Source organism: Lissotriton vulgaris, chromosome 8 (assembly GCF_964263255.1).
Source record: "Lissotriton vulgaris chromosome 8, aLisVul1.2, whole genome shotgun sequence".
Lineage (NCBI taxonomy): Eukaryota > Metazoa > Chordata > Amphibia > Caudata > Salamandridae > Lissotriton > Lissotriton vulgaris.
In genome coordinates, this window is record NC_141696.1 from 556972910 (window position 1) to 556994637 (window position 21728).

Genomic DNA, 21728 nt, shown 5'->3' on the forward strand with positions numbered 1-21728 from the left:
ACCAATCTGTAGAGTTGCCAGTGTTTTTTCAAAACCCAGACTCTGTAGCAGAAAGAGCTCTACACACACTAGATGTCAAAAGACTCTTCTCTATTACATTAATAGGACAAAATCCTTTCGCAAAACAAACCAACTATTTGTAGCTTTCTCTCCACCACATAAAGGCAACCCTATAACCCTATTTCTAAATCTGAAATTGCAAGGTGGATTGTTAAATGTATACAAATATGCTATCACAGGGCAAAACGCACATTAACAGCTCCTCCTAGAGCCCACTCCACACGCACACTAGGAGCCTCCATGGCTCTCTTAGGGAACATTCCCCTATAAGACATCTGCAAGGCAGCAACATGGTCTACAACACACACCTTCACTAAACACTATTGTCTTGATGTGCAAGCCAAGCAGCAAGCTGCAGTAGGCCAAGCTGTCCTTAAAATTCTCTTTAAAACTACTGCAACAGTCACAGGTGACCACCGCTAGGGGAGACTGCTGCACAATCGATGCTAAGTGTACAATCTGCAGCTCCTATGCCTCGAACAGAAAATGCTACTTACCAGTATGCATCTGTTCTTGGCATGTAGAGCTGCAGAGTTGTCCACCTCCCCGGGACCTGTGTCTGTTCTAGTTTCATCTTAATTAGATATGCACGCATGGACATACTTTCTTCTTCCTACTAACTCCATCATTTCTCATCATGGCGAAACACAATCTAAGGATGGAGCCAATGCCCATGCGCGTTATCGTCCAAGGGAGGAGTCGTCTATCTCGTGACTACAAAGACTTCTTCCAAGACGACAACAGCATGCAATCATCCGAGCCCAACACCAGGTGGCGATCTAATGCTAAGTGTACAACTGTATGTAGCTCTAAATGCCAAGAACCGATGCATACTGGTAAGTAGTATTTCCCTTTCTGAAATCTAAACTTGAATAGCAGCCAAAGCTTAAATACAATATCATCCTTATAAACAGTCCCAGCTAAAATTCAAAGTGCTTATTTAAAAATGGTATAAGGAAGAAGAAAATACAGGGACAATGTTCCATGTAGAATTAATATACTAAATCCTCATACAAACACGCATTGGTAAATGCATTAGGTTTCATCTATGTGATTCTTAATTTTTTGTTGTTGTAATTTGTAGTTTTGTGGTTAGTTGTGCAATATAATTTACTGAAACGTTTGTTAAAAAAAATACAGGCAACCAACAGGCTTAATATGCGTGCTCCTGCCACGAAAACATTGTACAGAATGCATGGTATAAAGAAGGAGCGAATGAATCCAAAGGCAGCGGAGTTCAAAAAGGTTTAAAAAACAAATCTACAGTCATCAAATATACACATCAAATGTGTGATGTGGCCATGGTAATATTTCACTGTCTGTAGTAGAAAAAAGAGATATGCAGTTCAAAGGTATAAATGTAATGTGGAAAAAAATACATAATTATTTGTTAGATGTCTGAGCTAAGAATGTTAAAAGCTGATTCGAAATGTATGCCGGAAGGGCAATAGAATCAACAAAACAGCAGCAGGCTATTAAAACAAGCAACTGTGTGAATTAGTTTTAACTCTACTGGTGAAGGTAAGGTGACACGGAATGTGAAAGTGTAACACGCATATGAAAACTTAGTACACACCGTACACCAATGGAAAACACCCATTAAAAAAAAAAATTACCAATATTCTGTCTACAGTAAAGGTTGGCTGGGAGGGTCGAGGTTTTGGTGGAGCAGTAGCTTACCACTTTTGTTCTAACCACCCAGGGGGCCAAAAAGGGCTCTGGTAGCAAAACAAAGTTAGAAGTCCACCCTGTGCATGAAGAAAAGAAAAAAATGCTCTAACGTGTAATGCAGCGGCATTGCAGATCATGTTTGAAAGCAAAAAGGAAAGGCTGCAACTTAAGTCATAACCAAATACAAAAATGTCCCAATAGGATTTGTTCACACTATAAATTTCAAATCATTGGTTCGCCGCCACAGCGGTCATTAGTAACATAGAAACAAGGAGAAAACAGAATTAAACTGTTCTTTATTTTTCTTATATAAAATTGTTTTTTCTTCACACTAAGTGTATCATATGGCAACAAAAATACTACTAAATTTGTAAAATCAATTAACAGTAGTATAAGACAACTTTTGCTGATGACATGGAGAAAACCAATACCATGATCTAAAAATTATTTTCCATGCTAACAAGATAGACATTCAAATGATGATACATCCATGAGCAAAAAGATGGCAAGCGTCGACGTTTCGGTCCCCGGTGGTTTACAAAATCCATAGGACCATCTTCAGGACCATACGTTGCACATATAAATCTAAAAATAAATGTATATACAGTATTCACCTTGTAAATTTGGTATTGTCTACTTAGCCCAAGGAAATAGAGATCTAACCTATCCCCTACATGTATGGCAAAGATCAGCCACCACCAAAAAACACCAATAACTATGTGTCTTCTACCAAAACAATACCATCAGTGTATTCATTCCATCTACCACCACCAATAAACACAAAAAAACCACACTCATGTGCCTACTATCTACAAATCAGTAATTACAAGCCGAATTAGTCCTTACCAATCACAGTGGGGGTTGCCCATCATCATTTGAATGTCTATCTTGTTAGCATGGAAAATAATTTTTAGATCATGGTATTGGTTTTCTCCATGTCATCAGTAAAAGTTGTCTTATAATACTGTTAATTGATTTTACAAATTTAGTAGTATTTTTGTTGCCATATGATACACTTAGTGTGAAGAAAAAACTATTTTATATAAGAAAAATAAAGAACATTTAAATTCTGTTTTCTCCTTGTTTCTATGTTACTAATGACCGCTGTGGCGGCGAACCAATGATTTGAAATGTATAGTGTGAACAAATCCTATTGGGACATTTTTGTATTTGGTTATAACATATACCCAGTCCCTATGGGAATATTGGGTGGCTCTGTTTGGTAAAACATTGCAACTTAAGTCAGCGCTATTGCAGGAAAGCTGTAAAGTCCTTGAATACATTTAATATCGTCCCTTTGAGGATCACAGCCCGCATACAGAAATGTCAAAAACGAAGTCACAGAGGCAGGCCCATCGGTAACAACACTGCCCTAGTAAACAAAGTGAAGGAACGTGTTAACCGAGACCCTTAGTTAAACATAAAAATGCATACAAGTGTATCCAACATTACTGCTTTAGAGCACTTACTTTCGGATACTAGCCCTGTAGTTTAAGGACGGTTGGAAGCAGGGTCGGATTGGGATCACAATTTGGCCCGGGCACTGACAAAAAAAGTGGCCCACATTTAAGGGGCGTGGCCCACAATTAAGGGGCGTGGCCCACATTCAAGGGCATTGCCCTTTCATGGAACACCATTTGGTTACTCTTTGAGGTCTAATTTGTAGAGAAATATTTAGTAAATTAAGCCTTTTAAAGCTTAAAGAGCAAATAACATTGGTAAAGATTACGAGCACTGCATTTCTGATAACTGAATACTTGCTTGCAGTCTTAACGCCCTGCACAATGCAGTTAGATACTCTTTCCCAACCAGCTATGTCCTAGACTCTATTCATCACATAAATCAGAAATCTACCACAAAGTCAAGGAGAAAGGGTAAGACTGGAATCTCTGGGAATAGAAAATTTAATAACAAAAGTAAGAATTCACAAACGAGGAAAAGGCAGTCCGGGGTGTAAAGAATGCTGGAAAATGTATCTGTACAATCTAGTCATAAATGTATTTCACAACCAGCAGGTGATGTCCATATACAAAAAACACAGTTCTATTTATGAGTACCAATTGCAGTACACATTATCCGATTTTTTTATTTAAGGGCCTGGGCGTTGAAGTGATCTGCCCAGAATCACAGGTTGTTGAGCAGACGCTGGGACTCAAACTTGAATCCTGATCTCTGCAACTCTGGCGTCAGGCTACATATGCCTATGCACAGACCAGAGACGTTTTAAGGCATGGGCAATGTGGGCTCTGGCCCAGGGCCCCAGCCTTTTAGGGATCCCCCTGATAGAGCCATCTCTGTTCTGCAGAGAATCTTGCCCTAATGACCATGCATACTTCTTAAACAGATTGTTTTAAATACCATTTTTTCAAATTTATTTTTAATATGGGCGATGAGTAAGAACCTATCACAGAGATTTTGCAGAAAAATGTGTTTGTTTCATGCAACATCCATAAAAAATGTCTTTGAGATCAAACAGGCCATCACATATGAGAAATGGGGAGGATGTCACTAAGATTATTTTCATTAATTTTAGTGAGCTGCTACTGTGTTGTAATATTGAAAACACACGTCAATGCCCTTGAATATTAGATGTCAATACATTAAGAATTTGGACAAGTATGGTAGTGCTCTGTCCAGTGACCAGCTGAAAAGAGGGCATCAAAGAGGTGAAATTGGATCATAATTCAAATCTGTTCCGAACAGGGGCCCAAAAATATGTTTGGCCCAGGGCCCCCAAAATCCTTAAGATGTTTGGCACAGACAAGGAATGAAAGTGAGAGGATACTCTTCTTGCACAGGACACAGGGCCAAGGTGACAATGGCCTACATGCTGAGCAACTAAAAAAACAGCAAAGCCCCTTTCTGTCACAAAATTATTCAAGCCCTCCAGCGAAGGAGCATCTAATAAGCAGGAAGCCCCTGCTATTACTAACCTACTCAGCCCTCCCCAGGCCTTCAGCTCAGGAGCACATGAACAGCAGTAAGGCCCCTGCAAGTAGTAAATTAATCAGCCCTCCCCAGCCCTCGGGGCAATGTCCTGGCAGGGGAGCACAAAACACAGCTGCTGGGTCAGCCATGGTAGCCAGGGGGAGGCTGAGGTGAAGATGGTGCAAGTTTCAAAAATCACCTGGCCGCCACAGCGAGACCCATTCTTCCTCGCCCACTATGCCCTTGCCCTGAATGTGAAGGGCTGTGGGCGAGGTGTTAAAACTAACTGTTTATGTGCCGCGGGGCCCCTGGGGGGCCGAGGTGAAAATGGCTCAAAGGCCTGAGCAACGCCTGGCCCCCAAGGTGGCCGATTTTTTTGCAAGCAATCACCCCCTCCCCAGCCACCCTCAGCGTGATTGCTTTGCTGGGCAGGGGGTGAAGGAGAGGCCACAGCGGATAATCGCTGCGGCCCCACAGTGAAGCTGCATTCATTTCTCTGTCTCCGTGCCCTCTGTGGGCCGTTTTCTTTTCTCCCCTTTCCTAGTCCTCAGAGAGCACGGAGACAGAGACAGAGAAATGAAGGCAGCTTCACTGTGCGGCTGGGAAAGGGGAGGAAAAAAAACAGCCCACAGAGGGCACTGAGACACTGTCCCTTTGGCCCATGCCCGAATGCCCGCATTGCCAATCCGCCCCAGTAGGTTTGAGTTGAAATGGCAATCAATAAACCGGCGTATGATGATGCTCATTCCGCCATGGTCGGGCCTTTGTTCTCTGTTCATTACAAAAGGGGTTTGAAAAACCCGGCTGTAACTGGCGGGGTCACGTGATGCAGATACAAACTTGCAAAGGAACACTAGAGTGCAGCAGGGTGTGTGCGTACGAGGGCCATGTTTACATGAACATTCTGAAATTGCTAAGGAGTTGAAACCCACCACCCCAGTGCATTGGGAAACCATAATGGGAGGTTACTTCATTCCCCATTCACTATGCAGTTAGATGTCCCTTCGTTTTGTTTCTAGTTCCGTGCAAGTGCTCTTCTCGTGTCCTTATGGCTATGTTTATATGTTCAGTGCCACAAACACTCTTGATAGCAGCACGCTTGCTAAATAAGCAAGTAATGATGGGGTGGGGGTGGCAGGTGAAAGTAATGTCCCGGGCAGGGGATGGCGCCTGGAGGTGGATGCTAACAACGTTGGCAGTCGGGATTGGGGGGGGAGAACTGTCAGCAAAAACATGCACTCGTTTGGAGAGCTATAAATTAAATGAAAAAATAGAGTAAAGGAGCAGGCGAGGGGGTGTGGCATAACGGCCAGAAATGCCGACCTTGGCGCTGGGGAGTCTGTTCAAGTCTCATCGTGGGTTCACAAGTACGCTTGAAATGCATGCCAAAAAAGTTTAAATGAATTACAAGATAAATGCATGCAGCTAGGAAAAGTAAATGGCATGGAGCGGTAAGCAAAAGTCCTGTTCATTAAAAAAAAGTGCCCCAACAGCGGAAGGAAATAGTATTTCAGCGACTGGATACTGATAAGAGAAGCACACGACAAACAGGCATTGTTAAATGCAGGAAACTATGCTAATCCAAGAGAAATGGAGGAAAAGTAAATGACGTGCACAGAAACCAATGAACAATAGTTTCAACAATGGTTCCGTCGGGTATGAACACAATTACTTTAAATCATGTATTTATCTTCAACTGAAATCTACGCATAAAATTCCTACTTAATATGCTACCTCTGTTAGGTCATGAGAGTGCAAAACCAAACACAACCAAGGGTCAGTATGATTTTTAATTATTGAATTATTTTTCATTCATGATTTTGTTTGTTCTCATCAACTGCACCTTGAGATATGCATTAAAATGTACAAAATACAGCGCAACAATTCAAATTAGTGAACAAAGTGACATAGTGTGAAATAAATGTGACACAGTGACATAACAATTATGGATCTATATACACGTGAGTGAAGGAATATTAGAGGGAAGAAAAGGATTTAGAAAAGCCGATTGTTATTTCGCTAATACTCAGTTCCAACACGCTATATTGATTAGCTGTGGTGTGTTGGACACGGTTAGCTGGTCCTTTGTAAAAGTCTGTCGACGTTTCGATCCTGTGGACACCTTATTTGTGGGTCTCTAGCGGGTCTTCTTCAGGACGGGGGCAGGAAAAGGAATATTGCGCCACATCTTCATGAGTCAGACATCCTGATGTTCTATTCGGTCAGGGGGTCTTCTTCTATATTTGATGGATATCTATTCCAAATTAACCTTTAACGCTTGTCCAGGTATAATCATATCCAATGGCAAATTTTTAGAAAATATCAGGATCACTTGTAATTTGTTTCCAATGTTCATCAACTGAAGGTTCTTGTGATGTCTCCGTTAGTATGGGAAGAGCACAGATGCCCTGGTTCCTCTTAACTGGCTATCCGTGTGTAATCTCAGTAATTTGTGCAATCATCACGTAGGAGATAACATTCTCCGATCGGCCTTTCAAAGCGCGTCCGCTCAGCTATGCAGCTCCAGTAGGAATGGTATGCGTAGATTTCAGTTGAAGATAAATACATGATTTAAAGTAATTGTGTTCATACCCGACGGAACCATTGTTGAACCTATTGTTGTATTGCCCAGGTTCTTAGGGATACTGGGTTACCCCATAAGTTTTCTTATCAGAAACCAATGAAAGCAAGGGGGCGGGTTGTAATCCACTTTTAAGATTATATTAAATACAATAGATTTCACCAACACCGTGCAAGCACTGTGCAGACGAAACCTTAAAAGGAAGTCTCCAATTGTGTGTTGAATACTACAAAAAAATCTATACTGAAGATCAAAAAGTATAGTGTCTGAAATAGCTCTCCCGAAACTAAAGGATATAGAAGCAATTAAGGTCATGGCTTATTTTACTATTGAAGATATGAAAGAGGAAATGAAGGGGTTACCCAATGGTAAACTGAATGGGAAGAACGGGATTCCTTTGGAATTTTATACGAAATTTTCAAAATTACTGTCCCCCATAAAAGCCTCAGTGTTGAACCAAATAATTAGAAGTGCAGCTCCTCCTTCATCTTTTTGTAAGGGAAACAATGTTACTTTTGTAAAACCAAAGAAAGCATTGATCAATCACGTTATTAAATCACTTATGAGATATTCACAAAAGCAATAGCATTAAGAATGGCACAAAAATGGTGTTATTAATAAAGGAAGAACAGAATGGTTTTGAGGTTTTGTCTTTTGGAGGCAGCTATATCATAATACCAATTTTTAATAGAGGCAATAGATTTTTTTTACACAGAAAATAAGAATATTCTGGCAGTAGTAGTATTGTTTGATGCTGGAAAGGCACCTTTGACTTGATAAGCTGGGATTCCTTATTTGTTATTTTGCCTAAATTTGGATAGCCAACCCTGCTCATTAATTAATGATCTGTATAAATAAAGCTAACCTATTTTATTTTGGCTAACTCATAGTAGTCAGAAGAATAGTTTATAGAGTAGGGAGTGGGCACATTCTGGCTTTCATTAGCAAAGCTGAAAATAGGTTTTGACAGAAGCAGAGGAATAGGATTTGGGTGTATTTATTTTTTACAAAACTGGGTCCAAGGCAATGAAATTAATAGAATAGGTAATACATTGTTTAAAGAAACTAGAAAGGTTAACTTTGTTTGGATTCTTCTTCCGTTCACTTAAGATTACATCCATCACATGAATAATGAATTCGAAGGTTTAGCTGTGGAGATGTAGCTAGGTTTTCAGTAGAGGAGCTGGACATCCCACATTCTACTAAATAAAAGGCAAAATTACAGGCAACATATCTTTTCCAGGATATATGTCCCTTTGTTCTTTAGGAAGGACATTAGTTTCTTCCTCGAACTCGACCAATCCAACTCGGTCTGCCTGTCAGGAGCGTCACAATCCTACACGTGAGAAACCCCCCGTTGACATTTCCCCTTGATTGAAACAATTGTTTCCACCATCATTCTTCTCAATTTTCTCCTCTTGTTCCCTTCTGGTCTTCCTTTCAGGAGTAGAGCACCTAGATGAAGACTACGGGGAGAAAGAGTTCTCCATTTAATGCAGTTTTCTAGAGTACTTCCCCATATTCTTTCTTATGCAAATACTGAGCTATGCACAGAACAACTGCTAAACGTTAGCAGAGACAGTTTGTCGCAAATCACACTTACCGGTCAGTTTTCCGATGCCGAGTACCTGATAACAACTCATGCCTGGCTAACCAAAGACACACGTATGTGCATTGGTATCTGCCTGAACCTCTGCATGTGCAGTTCTTTGGGCATACATAATGGTTCAGCTTTTCCCTTCAGCCAGCCGCAATTGTTGGAAGTAAAAAAGAACAAGCATTTGCAATGCAATAGGTCTCGCTTTTTATAAACTTTGACCTATTGGTATTGTAACTGACAGTGACTTTTATTAATGCAGATTTTTTTAACACATAAATAAAAGGCATTGTAATTTACAACAGCAATAGCTAAAACCTCGCAATTACAAGACCTATTGCATTGCAAATGCTTCTTTGGTAGGGGGACAGACACAGTGGAAAAGGAGGCGGTGGTCACTAAAGGATGGTGGGCAGGAAAGGAGGGGTGTAAATCTAACCGCATAATACATTTAAAAGCGCCACTTGCATACAAGAGGATCAACAATAGTTAGTCTTGGAAATGCACCCAGAAAATGAGGCTACAATTGTGAGCAGATGTCAGCAGCGAGAGACTAATTATATCATGAGCAATGCGCCATACTGTGTGTGACACCACAAGACTCTCACAGCTCTGATTTGAATTCAATCTAGCTTCTTCTTCTTTTGTGCTTTAATATTTTGTTTTTTCGGTAGTCATAGGACACATGTGTAACTAGATCCTGAAAGAAAGCGGACAGCAAGGTGGGCTCTGTTAGCTAAGCGGGAAAAGTCTGCTTCCTTCCTCATACTCTGCGCCAGGGCGAGAAGCAAAGGTCTGCTGCTGCGGAATTCTCCAGGAGGTTAAGTGGTGGCATAAACTCCGCATAGAGAAGTAAAGCAGCCCCCGGGCTAACCTGTGTTTAGAACCTGCTCTTTCAGGGATTTCGGAGCCACCACCTCGATTCTGGGGCTGAGGGCCGGAGAGGCACCAGGATGAGAGGATTTCCACCCTGTTCACTCTGGCTGCGCAAGACATGCGTTTCTTTGAATTTTCACATGCTTACTCTGTCTCCAAGCGCTCTGCAGCGGCCACAGGGGAGCCGATCGGCGCTACAAGAAACACCTAAACAGCCACTTTCAGCCTTATCGTTGTGACTTCGCTATACACAACCCAAAGTATGGCCTTGTTTGTGCGCCCCGTTATCAGTGGACCAGGAAAGACGGAATTTCTCAGTGTTTGAGGCTGTCGTTGAGGTAAACCATTCAGGCGGCCATTTTCTTCCAGTCTTGCATTTGATTGCCTTCTGCCTCTCCTCCTTGCTTGCTCAGATTGGGGCTACCAGGCGTTGTTCAAACTGTGCAAACAGCCCATTGTATTGAAGAGCCAGGCCTCCGATAAGGACCTGAGCTGAAGGGAGAGGCGCACGGGAAAAACAAGCCCGGGAGTGGTGCACGCGTGCACCGCAAAGAATTTTTAAAAAATGCAGCAGGCCCAGTGCGGGCCGCTGCTTTCTCCCGAGCTCCCTAGGCCAGGGGAGAGAGAAGGTGGGACATGCACCCGCCTTTGGCCAATTGCGTGCTGTCTTTCTTAGAAAGACGCATGAAAAGGCTAATAGTGTGTGAGGAAAAAAAAAGCACACGCACGAGACCTAAAAATGAGACAAATGGAGCTTTCTGTAATCGGCTCCATTAAGTTGTATCATTTCAGTCCTACCACGATGTCTGAACATTTTTTTAAAAAGAAGATCGATTCCATAACTCCTAAAACAGTATTTACGAACTTTCACTTTTTGCCCGGTGCCCAACAAAGGGGTAAATATGGGTTCAAAGTTGAGGACCCGAACCCAGCAGGATTATTCATATCCTAGAGTTCCCATCTCCATGGTCGGCAAAAAAGTAAAACAGATGCTGGGAATTCTACTCCCTTTCAACAGGACTAGCATTCGCAGCATTTTTCTGGTGGCTTCCTGTCTCAAGGAGGCAGGTTTACCTCAAAGGTAATGACTGGGCCTAGGATGAAGGGCATATAAGTAAAGATAATCATGTACTCTTATTCCTGGATGTGGAGCATGAGATTCCTGGGTATAAGATGGAGTTGTTTGCTGCCAAGAATGAGCTGAATATTCTGGGTCCTCCTGCATCACTTTTCTACAGAGTGCACTGAGACAGGATCAAAGGGTTGAAAAATGTGTTCATTCAGACAAGTGAAGGCAGCCAGAGAATTTCTATTGATAGTCAGGGATGGATGTGACAAGTCTTAGAAAGCCCCTAACTTCTGGTGATGTTCTCTTCCAGGTGTAGTATTGTTTGCAAAGGGTGCACTGGTTTGCACTGTTATGACTTGAATCTATGGGGTAGATAGTGGAGTTCTGATCGTTTTTATTCTGGGAATTTGTTGATATGCTTGTTCTTTTATCCTCGTGACGTACATGGAGACCACCATGTTTCTTCTCTGACTATGAACAACAACTAGTCAGTCTTCCTGTACACTACAACACTGTCTGAAATGGTGGTGGCCATGTTGGGTGTACAAATGACTACCTATTAATTTAATTTTCCATGTATTTACCTCACTTCAATCATGAAAGAAGATCATCTGTTGCCAAACAAGCAAATTGTGTCAATGATTCTTGATATAACCGCATGGATGATTGATGCCACTCTGCTATATCACTGCCGAGATTCGCACATTCTAGACTTTAGTGGGGGAAGAGGAACCGGAATAGGATTGGCAGTGGTTTCACAATGATGGGCGAATACTGCCCAGTGAAGGGACAAGACGATTTGTTTAGACTTCCTCTCCCTGTAATTTTTGGCCTGCCAGTTGGCTTATAAATAATCATACGAAATGACTTTCTTGCTCGTCTTCACAGCCATACTAAATCCCGGCTCTGTCTAATGTTCTGTAATGGGTCCTTTCATGCTTATGTATTGTAGCACTTCTTCTGGAAAGCGCTCTATACCTCCCTTTTGGTTCTTGTCAATGCTATATACAGCTCCCAAAGAATTAAATATATTTTTGTTTCTTCTGTTTCTTCTTCTCATCCGGGCACTGGTTACTCATTGTTATGTTCTGATCTAGAAATTGGTTGGGGAGTTAAGTTCATAGAAATTCGGGGATAATTCACTATAGTAGAGTATTCAATAAACAGATTTCAAACATAAAGCCAGGAGCTGTTACTGCACCTCACACCTTAAATTATACTTTACCTGGCCAAGGTTTCCATAAGGCTGAAAATCACAAACTGAGCTCTTCCGCTGTGAATGTATTTTCATACAAATCGGTTTCGTTAAAGGAATTGTATTTAATAAACTAATATTATCTTTCTTTAGGGCGTGAATGCTTTATTCGATGCCTTTATGATTTGCAAAGTGAGTGTGTTGGAAATTATCAACAAAGTGCTTCATAGAAACAAAGTACCTGAGGTAAGCGACTTTTCACATAATTTATTCGTATTACTTATTGGTTCATTCATGTTGAAACTATGATAAATATAATGTTTCTCCTGGAAGCCCAAACTAATGTTTGTCAACCATCATTCATGAGATGTTTCATAGTTAGACACATCTGCTTTGAAATGAGATAAGAAAATAAATCTTCGTTTAAATAAAAATCATTGGGAAACATTCCCAGAGGAAGGGGCCTGGGGTTGGTAGAGGTTGCCATTAGGCAAACTACAAAAGGTATATAAATATACAGCTGTGACTGGGAGAGTCTGATGGATGCAAAGGTGTGTTAGTCTGGTATATCAACCTTTAATATAAACATTTACAGATGTAAATGTTGTCGCTAATTATTCCCTTTCACATTTTTATTCACTATTTGATTGATTTGTTGTTTAGTTTGATTGAGAAACCTTGCGCACTCTACACTAATATTCAGACATGAATAACTTTCTTGCTCCTCACCTATTTCCCCACAATTTTTACGTAGATAGAAACAGCAAGAAATAGTAATCATTGACCACCACTTATATATGTGTAAAAATTAATTATTGGTTCTGACTGTATTTGCTGGCTCTTAGCAGTGTATCGTGACATTTCTTATGTGACTTTTGAACTTTAATGTGTTGTTTTTTTATATCGTACTTTGATTGTATATTGCATCGTTTAGTTGGAGTTTTTGTGTACAATGATTTGGAGTAATGATTGTTAGTCATTTTTTTCCCTTGGAGGCTTGTATGGTTTTGATAAAGTACCAGCAAATTTAACAGTTAAAAAGGGCAACATGTCTAGATGGTATTTTGGATAATGATTAGGATAATCACCAAGGTATCCAAGCTGAACATAAGCATTCCACTACATCAAATATCCGAGGTCTGCTGATAATTTATGCCCCCTTTCGTTTATCAAGTAGTTGTCCACTTGCTTGAAAGTAAAGTTTTAGTTCCTCGCCCAGTTAACCAGTTGATATGTTATAATCATTTCTTTCAGGTTTGTCTTAACTTTCTCAATGCTTTTCTGTCTTACTTTGTTTCTTTGGTGAAGGCTTGGTACATTGACAGCCTTTTGCTCAGATACATGATGGTGCCCATTATTTCTATTACACAAGACTTGTGAATTTGGTCTTAGAATCTCCCCATGCCAATTATAGCCAGTATATGCTTCGCCATTGTAGACAATCTGCCACAACTGTAAGGCAACAGTTTCTGCAGTAAATGCTCTACCGAAGTACAGAACTGGACTTTTTATCAAACGCACGCAAGCATATGCTAGAATACTAAGAGCAGTTTTCATCTTGGTTAACTTCTGTCATTAGGACTCTGAATCTGACTGTAGTGCTGAGATAGAGCATCATTGTGGGATATTAGTCTATTTCCTATGAGGATGTGTGCCCATTCAGCTCCTTGTAGAACCCCAACTTGTCAGTATGATGCTGCATTATATTTTGTCCATTAGTCCATCTTGCTGTTCACTATTCCATTTCCTCTCTCATAAAACTCTGTCATATTTTTTTAGAGAATGGTTGAATGGAGCAATCATTTCCTGTACCTCTTTGGTCATCCCGTCCTGACTCGCTTTATATATCATTAAAACTGTTTCTTATCATGAGATTGCACACATTGACTAAGTTCTTCCTGGGGGAACCCGCCCAGTTCTTTCCATATCTGTAATGTCTGGGCCATGGGGCACAGTTGGTGTTCCCGGCTCTTTATGTCTATGTGGCTAGCCTCGCTGCTTCTGTGCAGATGTTATCCAGGTGTCCCCGGGGAGAAGGTGACCTGCAATTGTCTGCTGGTATTTTGTAGAATCATCATTCGAGTTGCCCTGCTAAGAATCTCTTCAAGTTAACGTAAGACTGCCTGTCCCAGGTGTGGGAAATATACGGTTCCGGGGATTTAAAGGGTCTGGTCCAATTTCTTGTGTCCGCCAGCATGGGAGGTGCCCTCGGTCTCCAGTTGTGATGACCCTCTGTCTTGATGCACCAGATGGTTCAGTGGTCTTTTTTCCCAAATGAGTTTTCCAAATTGTCAGCTGCTGTCCAAAGGCAGTGGATCTGTCACAATACCTAGTGCTTTCACTCATCAAAATCTGTAGGAGTGAGGGCAGGCCTCCAAATCAGCCAGCCAGTTCAATAGCATTAGAGCTCTGTGCTATGAGGGACTCTTTATTCCAGGATGCAGGGTCTCATCCCTGCATCTCACTGTACTTTGCAGGGAGCGTCGTGTCCCATGCGTGATGGGACACATTACTCATGTTTCTGTCTCACATTTACACACAGAGTGTAGCCGATTACGATTCTATACTGCGAGTGGGGTGCCTGCCACCAAAGCATCCGTGGCTACTTATCTACTTTTTCTTTTTTTAGGAGTTTTATATAGCGCTAGCTGGTCCCGAAAGTATCAGAGCGCTTCACAACATGTTCATTAAGAGCAAAAAGAGGTACAGATAATTGAAATAACATGAGGGTTGTGGATGGGTAACGAACGCACATAGAAGGGAAGGGGAAGAGGCAAGGGGGGAGGGGGTAGAACAAATTGAACGAGTCTCTGAGCGGATTCAATGTTCAGAAGGGTTTCTTGGTTCGGGACGGTGTCATCTGCTATCTGTTCCCTTGTGATCGTTCGAGGAAGAGGGCTTTGAGTAAGATCTTGAATTTTGGAAACGAAGGGGGGAGTCCTCATGTGGGGGGGAATGGAGTTCCAGATTTTAGGAGCATTTCCAGCAAATATTTTGGCTGCGTTTGTTTTCCATTTGTGTTTTCAGCGGGATGAGTAGCATGGTGATGAAGCTCCGGAGGCATCTGGACTGACCAGCCCTTTAGAGTTTGGCGGCTAAGTATTCAGGTTTGCCTGTGTGCAGGGCTTTGTGTGTGAGGCAGGCTGTTCTGAAGCTGGCTCGCAGCTCAATTGGGAGCCATTTAAGTTCTCTGATGGCGGGAGTGATGTGTTAGAATTTCCTGGTTCCAGTGACCATCCTCTCTGCTGCGTTGAAGGTTGTGTTCAGGGGGCGAGGTGTGATACTGCTGTCCCGGTTAGGGTTGCAATCCCATAGTCAATTCTAGAGAGTACCAGAGCTTGGGTGGCTTGTTAAAGGTCCTTGGGGGGAAGGAAGGGTTTGATTTTGTAAAGTAGTTTCAGGTTGAGAAAGGCACTTTTGTCCGATCTTGAAATATGATGTTTCATGTCCAGTTTCGGGTCTAGGGTGATGCCAAGCGGTTTTACTGAATCCGCCAGGGCGAGGTTGCCGTTGAGGGCGTCAATGGCTTTGAGCCATTCTTTAATTTGGGGTTGTCGTTTTTGTTGGAGATGAGGAGCACTTCCGTTTTCTCTTGGTTGAGTTTCAGGTGATTGTTTGTGAGCTAAAGTTGCACCTCCTTGAGCGTATTGTTAAGTCTTTGGATGTCATCAATGGAAGTGGTTTCCAGATAAAGGTGCGTGTCATCAGCATATAAGTGAAAAGGGATGTTGGATTTCCTGAGTAGAGAGGTGAGGGGTTCCATGTAAATGTTGAAAAGCTGCGTGAAAAGTACAGATCCTTGTGGGACACCTCTGATGACGGGGTGGAGGTCGGACTCAAAGTTTTTAATTCTTTTTTTTGTGTGATTTTTTGTGAACGGTTGTGGAGAAAGGAGGAGAACCAATGTAGGACCGTCTCCTGAAGGCCAGCCCTTTTTTGCAGAGCCTTGATGAGCAATTTGTGGTCAACTGTATCGAATGCGGCCAATAGGTCTAGATGGATGAGAAGACAGCAGTGATCCGAGTATGTCATCTATGACATTGAGGATTGCGGTTTCGGTGCTACAGCCTTTTCTGAAGCCTGATTTATGGGGGTCAAGGAGATTGATATTGTCGAGGTGTTGGGTCCGCTGAGGGTGTACACATCTTTCCAGGATTTTGGAAAGGAGGGGTAGATTCGGGACGGGTCTGAAGTTGTTCAGGTCCTCAGTGTATAGCCCCTGCTTTTTCAACAGAGGAGTGACTTGGCCTACTTTGAGGCAGTCTGGAATGCATCCAGAGCTCAGAGAGCTGTTAATGATCTTGCACCATACTGGGGCTAGGACAAGCTTCAGGTCTTTGACCAGGTGCGTGGGAAGCTGATCGAGGGCATGTGATGCGGATTTAGCATTGGAGATTCATTTAACGATCTCTTCTTCCTGGATGGGGATGAAGGAGGACCAGTATTTTGTGGGCATCAAGGCATCACTCTCCTGGTTAATAGAACCTAAGTTCACGATGGAGGGGGAGAGCTTTGAGCCAAGCGAGAGATCTATCTTGGCAATGTTCTCATTGAAAAAGTTGGCAAAGTTGTCGCAGCGTTCTTTGGATGCTAGTGTTGAGGATGTCAAAGGTTTTGAGGTTTAATTTCTGATGATATTGAAAAGCTCTTTGGTTCGATTTTTCGCATTGTCTAGAGCCGAGCGGAAGAAAGATGTCTCCTTATTTTTAATGTGTTTTTTTATAAGACTTGCAGGCTTCTAGGAGTTGATCATGATGGAGGGTGGAGGAATTGTACCTCCAGGTTGGCAACACAAATCACTGCACAATTAAGGTTTCTCTTGCAGACTGCATCACAAACCGGAGGCAGTACAACATTCCACCAGAGAGAGCCTACAAGGGCATTGAAGTGATTGTAATCACTATCTCTATGCAGTAAACTTAGCTTCTAGGACATAATGCTAGTGGTGTGTCAGGGCTGGATGATGGTGCGCAGGCTGACAATTAGCTGGAATAAGTCCTTCTTACTCCAAGCCTGACAATAGCACCTGTCCACCGAGTTTATAATGTGATCTTGCATACTCATTCGTCAGAAACAGATTCAGGTTGAATCCTGTGCAAATTGTTTATACACTGGAATACTCTAGAGAAGTTTTTCTTCTTGGCTAATGGGATACTAAACCACCATACTGAGGGTTACAAAATATGGGACAATGTGTCCCCATAATGAAGGTTTACTAAATATGAACTACCTCTCCTTTTGTGTTAATCATTTTCAATGGGATTATAACATTATTTTTTAAATGCTTCTTAAACTCCTATTACAGAACTTAAAATGTTAATTCGGAACACTAAATACACGTAAATCAGGAGATGGTTTTATCATGCTACTGTCTGAAGCCTTATTTTATTCCACCTGAGCAGGCTATCCAAAACCTTAACATGAAGAGAGACACTTTAATGACTAGAAACGTAAGATATAGATATTCTTCTCATCAGAGTGGTGGGTACTTCCCTATTTACAAGCCTGTCAAAACAATCAAGTCATCATTTAAAATTGTCTAGTGTTCAGTAAAGTATTGTCATACCTGTAAATACGACACAATGCAGAATTTGAATTGTGCTGTATTAAAGCATCTATCTGAGTTCAGCAGGTTGATACTGCGTGCTTTCATTTAGGAGTTTGCACACTAGATTATTGCTTGGTATTTCGCTTTCCCACCAATAAACCATGATGACCTCTGACGGAACTCCCATGGTTTCTGGCTGACATGAAACTCTTATTGACCTTATTTACTTCTAACGTATTGGCAGATCCAACACGATTACTTGCACTGTGTGTCTTGTCCTCAAAGTCTCACCAGACATCAGCTGTCATGCATGTCTTGGGTCCAGAATGCTTTATAGCTCTAGACTTGGTGCCACTTATCTGGAGCGTCTCATGAATCATGAAGGACAGCTTGTGGTTTTAGACACTCCCTGCTGAGAAGGCTGCCCCTTCTGCTTCTCCATGTTTGCAGACATCTCTCCAAGCAGATGTTACGTATTTTTCTGAATCTGGAGAACCTAGTTCCAAAATCTCCTCAACTTAGAGCAAATTAATCGGCTCACGAGAATCCTCCACCTTGTTTCCACTCATTGAACGTTTCATGTTCTCGGTTGCATCCTACATGCGATTCGATTCGAAAAATCTTTATTTCGATCACATGATCATAAAATATATACATTACATCATATATTAAAGTTTTAAAAACGCATTAAACATCATTGGTGATCAAAGTTTGTTAAAAGGAAATAAGGAAAATAGATGTGCCAATAGTTCAAACCTGTCCCGAGTCTCCAAGTCTCTTTATACAACGGGTTCGGGCGTACCACATTGCAGTTAAAAATTTGGATAGTGCAAAAATTGTAGTGGGAGCTAGATCTGTCTTTAGGACTCTATAAGCGGGTAAAAAAGTTCTGAACCCCAGATTTCTGAGCAGGGGGACTAGCCAGTATTTCCTGCTCCTCTCATAGGCCCGGCAAAAGAAAACCACATGGACATCGTTCTCCTTTGGATGGGCACATGCCGGGCAAGTTTCTGAGGAGGAGCGACAAGACCATGATGCTGTGAATGATGCCAAAGGAAGAGTTCCGTATCTCCATTGGAGGAATAGTTTTCTGGTTAATGCCGGAGTCATGGCATCTAAAACACTTTCTAGTTGATAAGAATCTTTAATTTTTATGAACTGGTTGGATAATGATCCATCACTGGTGCCTTTGACAACTCTGGAGAGCATGTGTTCGTAATAAGCTCTCGCGAGTACCTTTTTAGGGATCTTAGTACTAGTATTTACTGGGTCCAACCATAGTTCTGGGAGTCCAATTGCCTCAAAAGTTCTCTTGATGTAAATCAGCCAAGGTGTTCTTGTGGCATTGGGTAACTGTAAAAATTCCTGCAGCTCAGCTCTGTAATTTGAAAGGTCTGGACTGCTCCATAGACGCCGCCAAAATGCTAAAGGTTTGAGCCCCAGCTCCTCCGTTATGGGCCGAAGGCCCATATCCAACCTGAGAGGGAGTAATGGAGTACTCTGTGGGAGAGCAACAATCTGTCTCAGGAATTTTTTCTCAATAGTTAGTAGTTTAGATGATGGAATATGGCCCCACAGCTCGCCCCCGTATGTAACACCCCCCCGGGCCTGTGCTTTGTAAATGTGAATAATAGGGGTAAGTGGCCGGTAGGGGGATTTGTTCACTAGTCTCATAGTGCCACCCACCAATTGTGCCAGTTTGATGTTTACTTTTGACTGGTGGGCCGACCACGTTAGGTTTTCATTGAGGGTAATCCCCAAATATTCAATTGTGTGCACCCGTTCCAGTTGAACTGTTCCCAGCTTGGGCGGTGGGCGGTTGTGGGGCTTGGGATTGAGAATCATATATTTGGTTTTCTGTGGGTTAATTTCGAGTCCCCGCTCTAAGCAGAACTGCATAAACCCGTCCACGACACGTTGTATGCCCATTGGGGATTTAGACAGCAGCAGGGTGTCATCAGCAAACATAATTGCGGGCACCCTGCTGCCAGTCAGTTTTGGGGCATCAATGTTGGGAATCCTGGTCAGGTGGGCAATTACCCCGTTCACAAAGAGGCAAAACAGGGTCGGTGCGAGCACACAGCCCTGTCTTACCCCTCTGCGAACGGGGAACCTTTCGGTTAAATTGCCACCTCTGCCACACCTAACGCGGGCATAGTTGTTATGATGTAATCTCATCAGGATTGCCAAGATGTCTCCCGGGACATTCAGCTCCTCCATGACTTTCCACAGTTTCAGTCTAGGTACCAAATCAAAGGCGGCACGCATGTCTACAAAGACAGTATACAAGGTACCGCCCTCAATTAGTGCTGTCCTCCAATATAAAAGGTTCAGCCTAAAGATTTGATCTATTGTGGAGACCCCCTGTCTGAATTCCGCCTGATAGGGAGTCAGGATACCCATCTCCTCTATACAATTCTGTAGCTGGTCCAACACAATTTCATAATCTCACTATCAATGTAACGTCCAGCCAGTTTTGTCAGCTTTTGTAACAATAAACCCCTTTAATAATATCTAAATATAAATTTGTACAATACTAACAAAGTCAAATAGCAAAATGAAACATCGTAAAAGGAGAGTAATGACAACACAGAGACAAAACCTTGGACTCTGAATATAAACACCAGAATACTAATAACATAAACACATCAGTTAATGTAAAATGTTTACATAAAACTTTTGAAGATTTTTCAGCCGCAATCGCAACCCATTTGCAGAATCCATTCTGAAAAATGGAGGGCGCCTCTCCAATTCCCCTCCCCCCCCCCAAAAAAAAGAAATCTGGCCTAGCGGCTAGGGCGGTCGACCTCGAAAATGGGGACTGGGTTCAAGTCCCGCCAATGACGCTGAACATCCTGTGATTCTGGACAAATCACTTAATCTCCCCGTGCCTAACAAAAATGAATGTATCCTCATGTAATGCAACTGGTGCTATGTAATGCGCTCTGATACCCAATACCTTCGGCTCAAGTTCGCGCTATATAAAACTCTGTACAGAAAATATAACATTTAAAAAACATGTTCCCTTGGTAATAAGGCAGATAACTAAGACAAACTCGATGGCATTCAAAACTGTAGTAAAGAGTAACTTTGTAAAGGAAAATGAAATGCCTCAGAGACCGACAAGGTGAACAAAAATTATATTTGTCTCAATAAAATGGGCAGCTCACAACTACACTTTCCCAACACTCAACAGTAAAGTCAGTACAGGTGATTTTTTTTTAAAGAATGTGTACATCAAGCTGGAGAGGAGTTTCTAGTATATGCCTAAATTTTGACAGTAGCCCACTGCCCATCAGAGCTAGTTTATTATTGCGGTTTGTAAATCCAACCATCAAGGTCTGATGTTGGGCCAGTTCCCCGGAAGTGCCCTTGGGGAATGCGTACTGTGCCTTCTTCTCAGAATTCTCTGTAGTAGTCACTACCTAAGTGCAGGAGGCCATGATGATTCAAAGGAACACAATAGGAAGATGTGAGGTACTGGCTGCGGTTGTTATTTCTCTGTGGTAAGAACCCATCATCCATCTTGCAGACTCCATTCATACAAATCTAAAAGTACTTTGCAATCAGTAGGACAACCTTATGGACAAGTGCACCCTCAGTGATTGTGTCCTAACTCTGGTGCACATACTTTCCATTTTTCGTAATCATGGAAGACCAAAGCGAATAATGGTTGAAAACATTTCCACTCATTTAAGGGAAATAAACATAAAGGAACCCTTATCTGTCCAAGGCTACTGACATTTATTTAGAAAGGGAGGTCAGTAAGTATCACCCTTGCACCCCAAGACCACCAATCCTACCACCAGCCAGGACTAGTATCAAGGGGAGGGGAGGTCTAGCCTCTCAAGACTACAGGGTGGAGAGACTGCTAGAAAGTCATCCCATCCAACCTTACAGTGCACCAAAGGGTGTCCCTGCAGAGAATCAGACCTACACCCTTAGTTGTCCATCAGGATCAGGTTCCCTACAAACTGTTGCCCAAAATCAACAATGCAGCAGACCTCTAGGAATAAATGGAAATATTGTAGAGATGCTAGCGCTGCAGGCAGTGGGAGACTTAAATCCTTACATCAGCCCAGTAAACCTCAGCATTTTGGATCTGTTCACAAAACCTAAAAACTGAAGTGATCTGTTGGGTTGCAGAACTGATTTCTCCAAGTTCATAATGGACTCTAAACTCCCCAACAATTCACTCAACTA

General features: G+C 42.1%; 1 protein-coding gene across 1 annotated transcript in view; it reads left to right on the top strand.

Moving 5' to 3' along the window:
- The window catches only part of TMTC4 (transmembrane O-mannosyltransferase targeting cadherins 4), a 996962-nt gene that overhangs the window by 481059 nt on the left and 494175 nt on the right, over window positions 1-21728 (top strand). The window contains exon 7 of the mRNA XM_086934371.1: window positions 12131-12223. Coding sequence (XP_086790497.1) covers window positions 12131-12223 — 93 coding nt within the window. The remainder of the gene's footprint in view (window positions 1-12130; window positions 12224-21728) is intronic.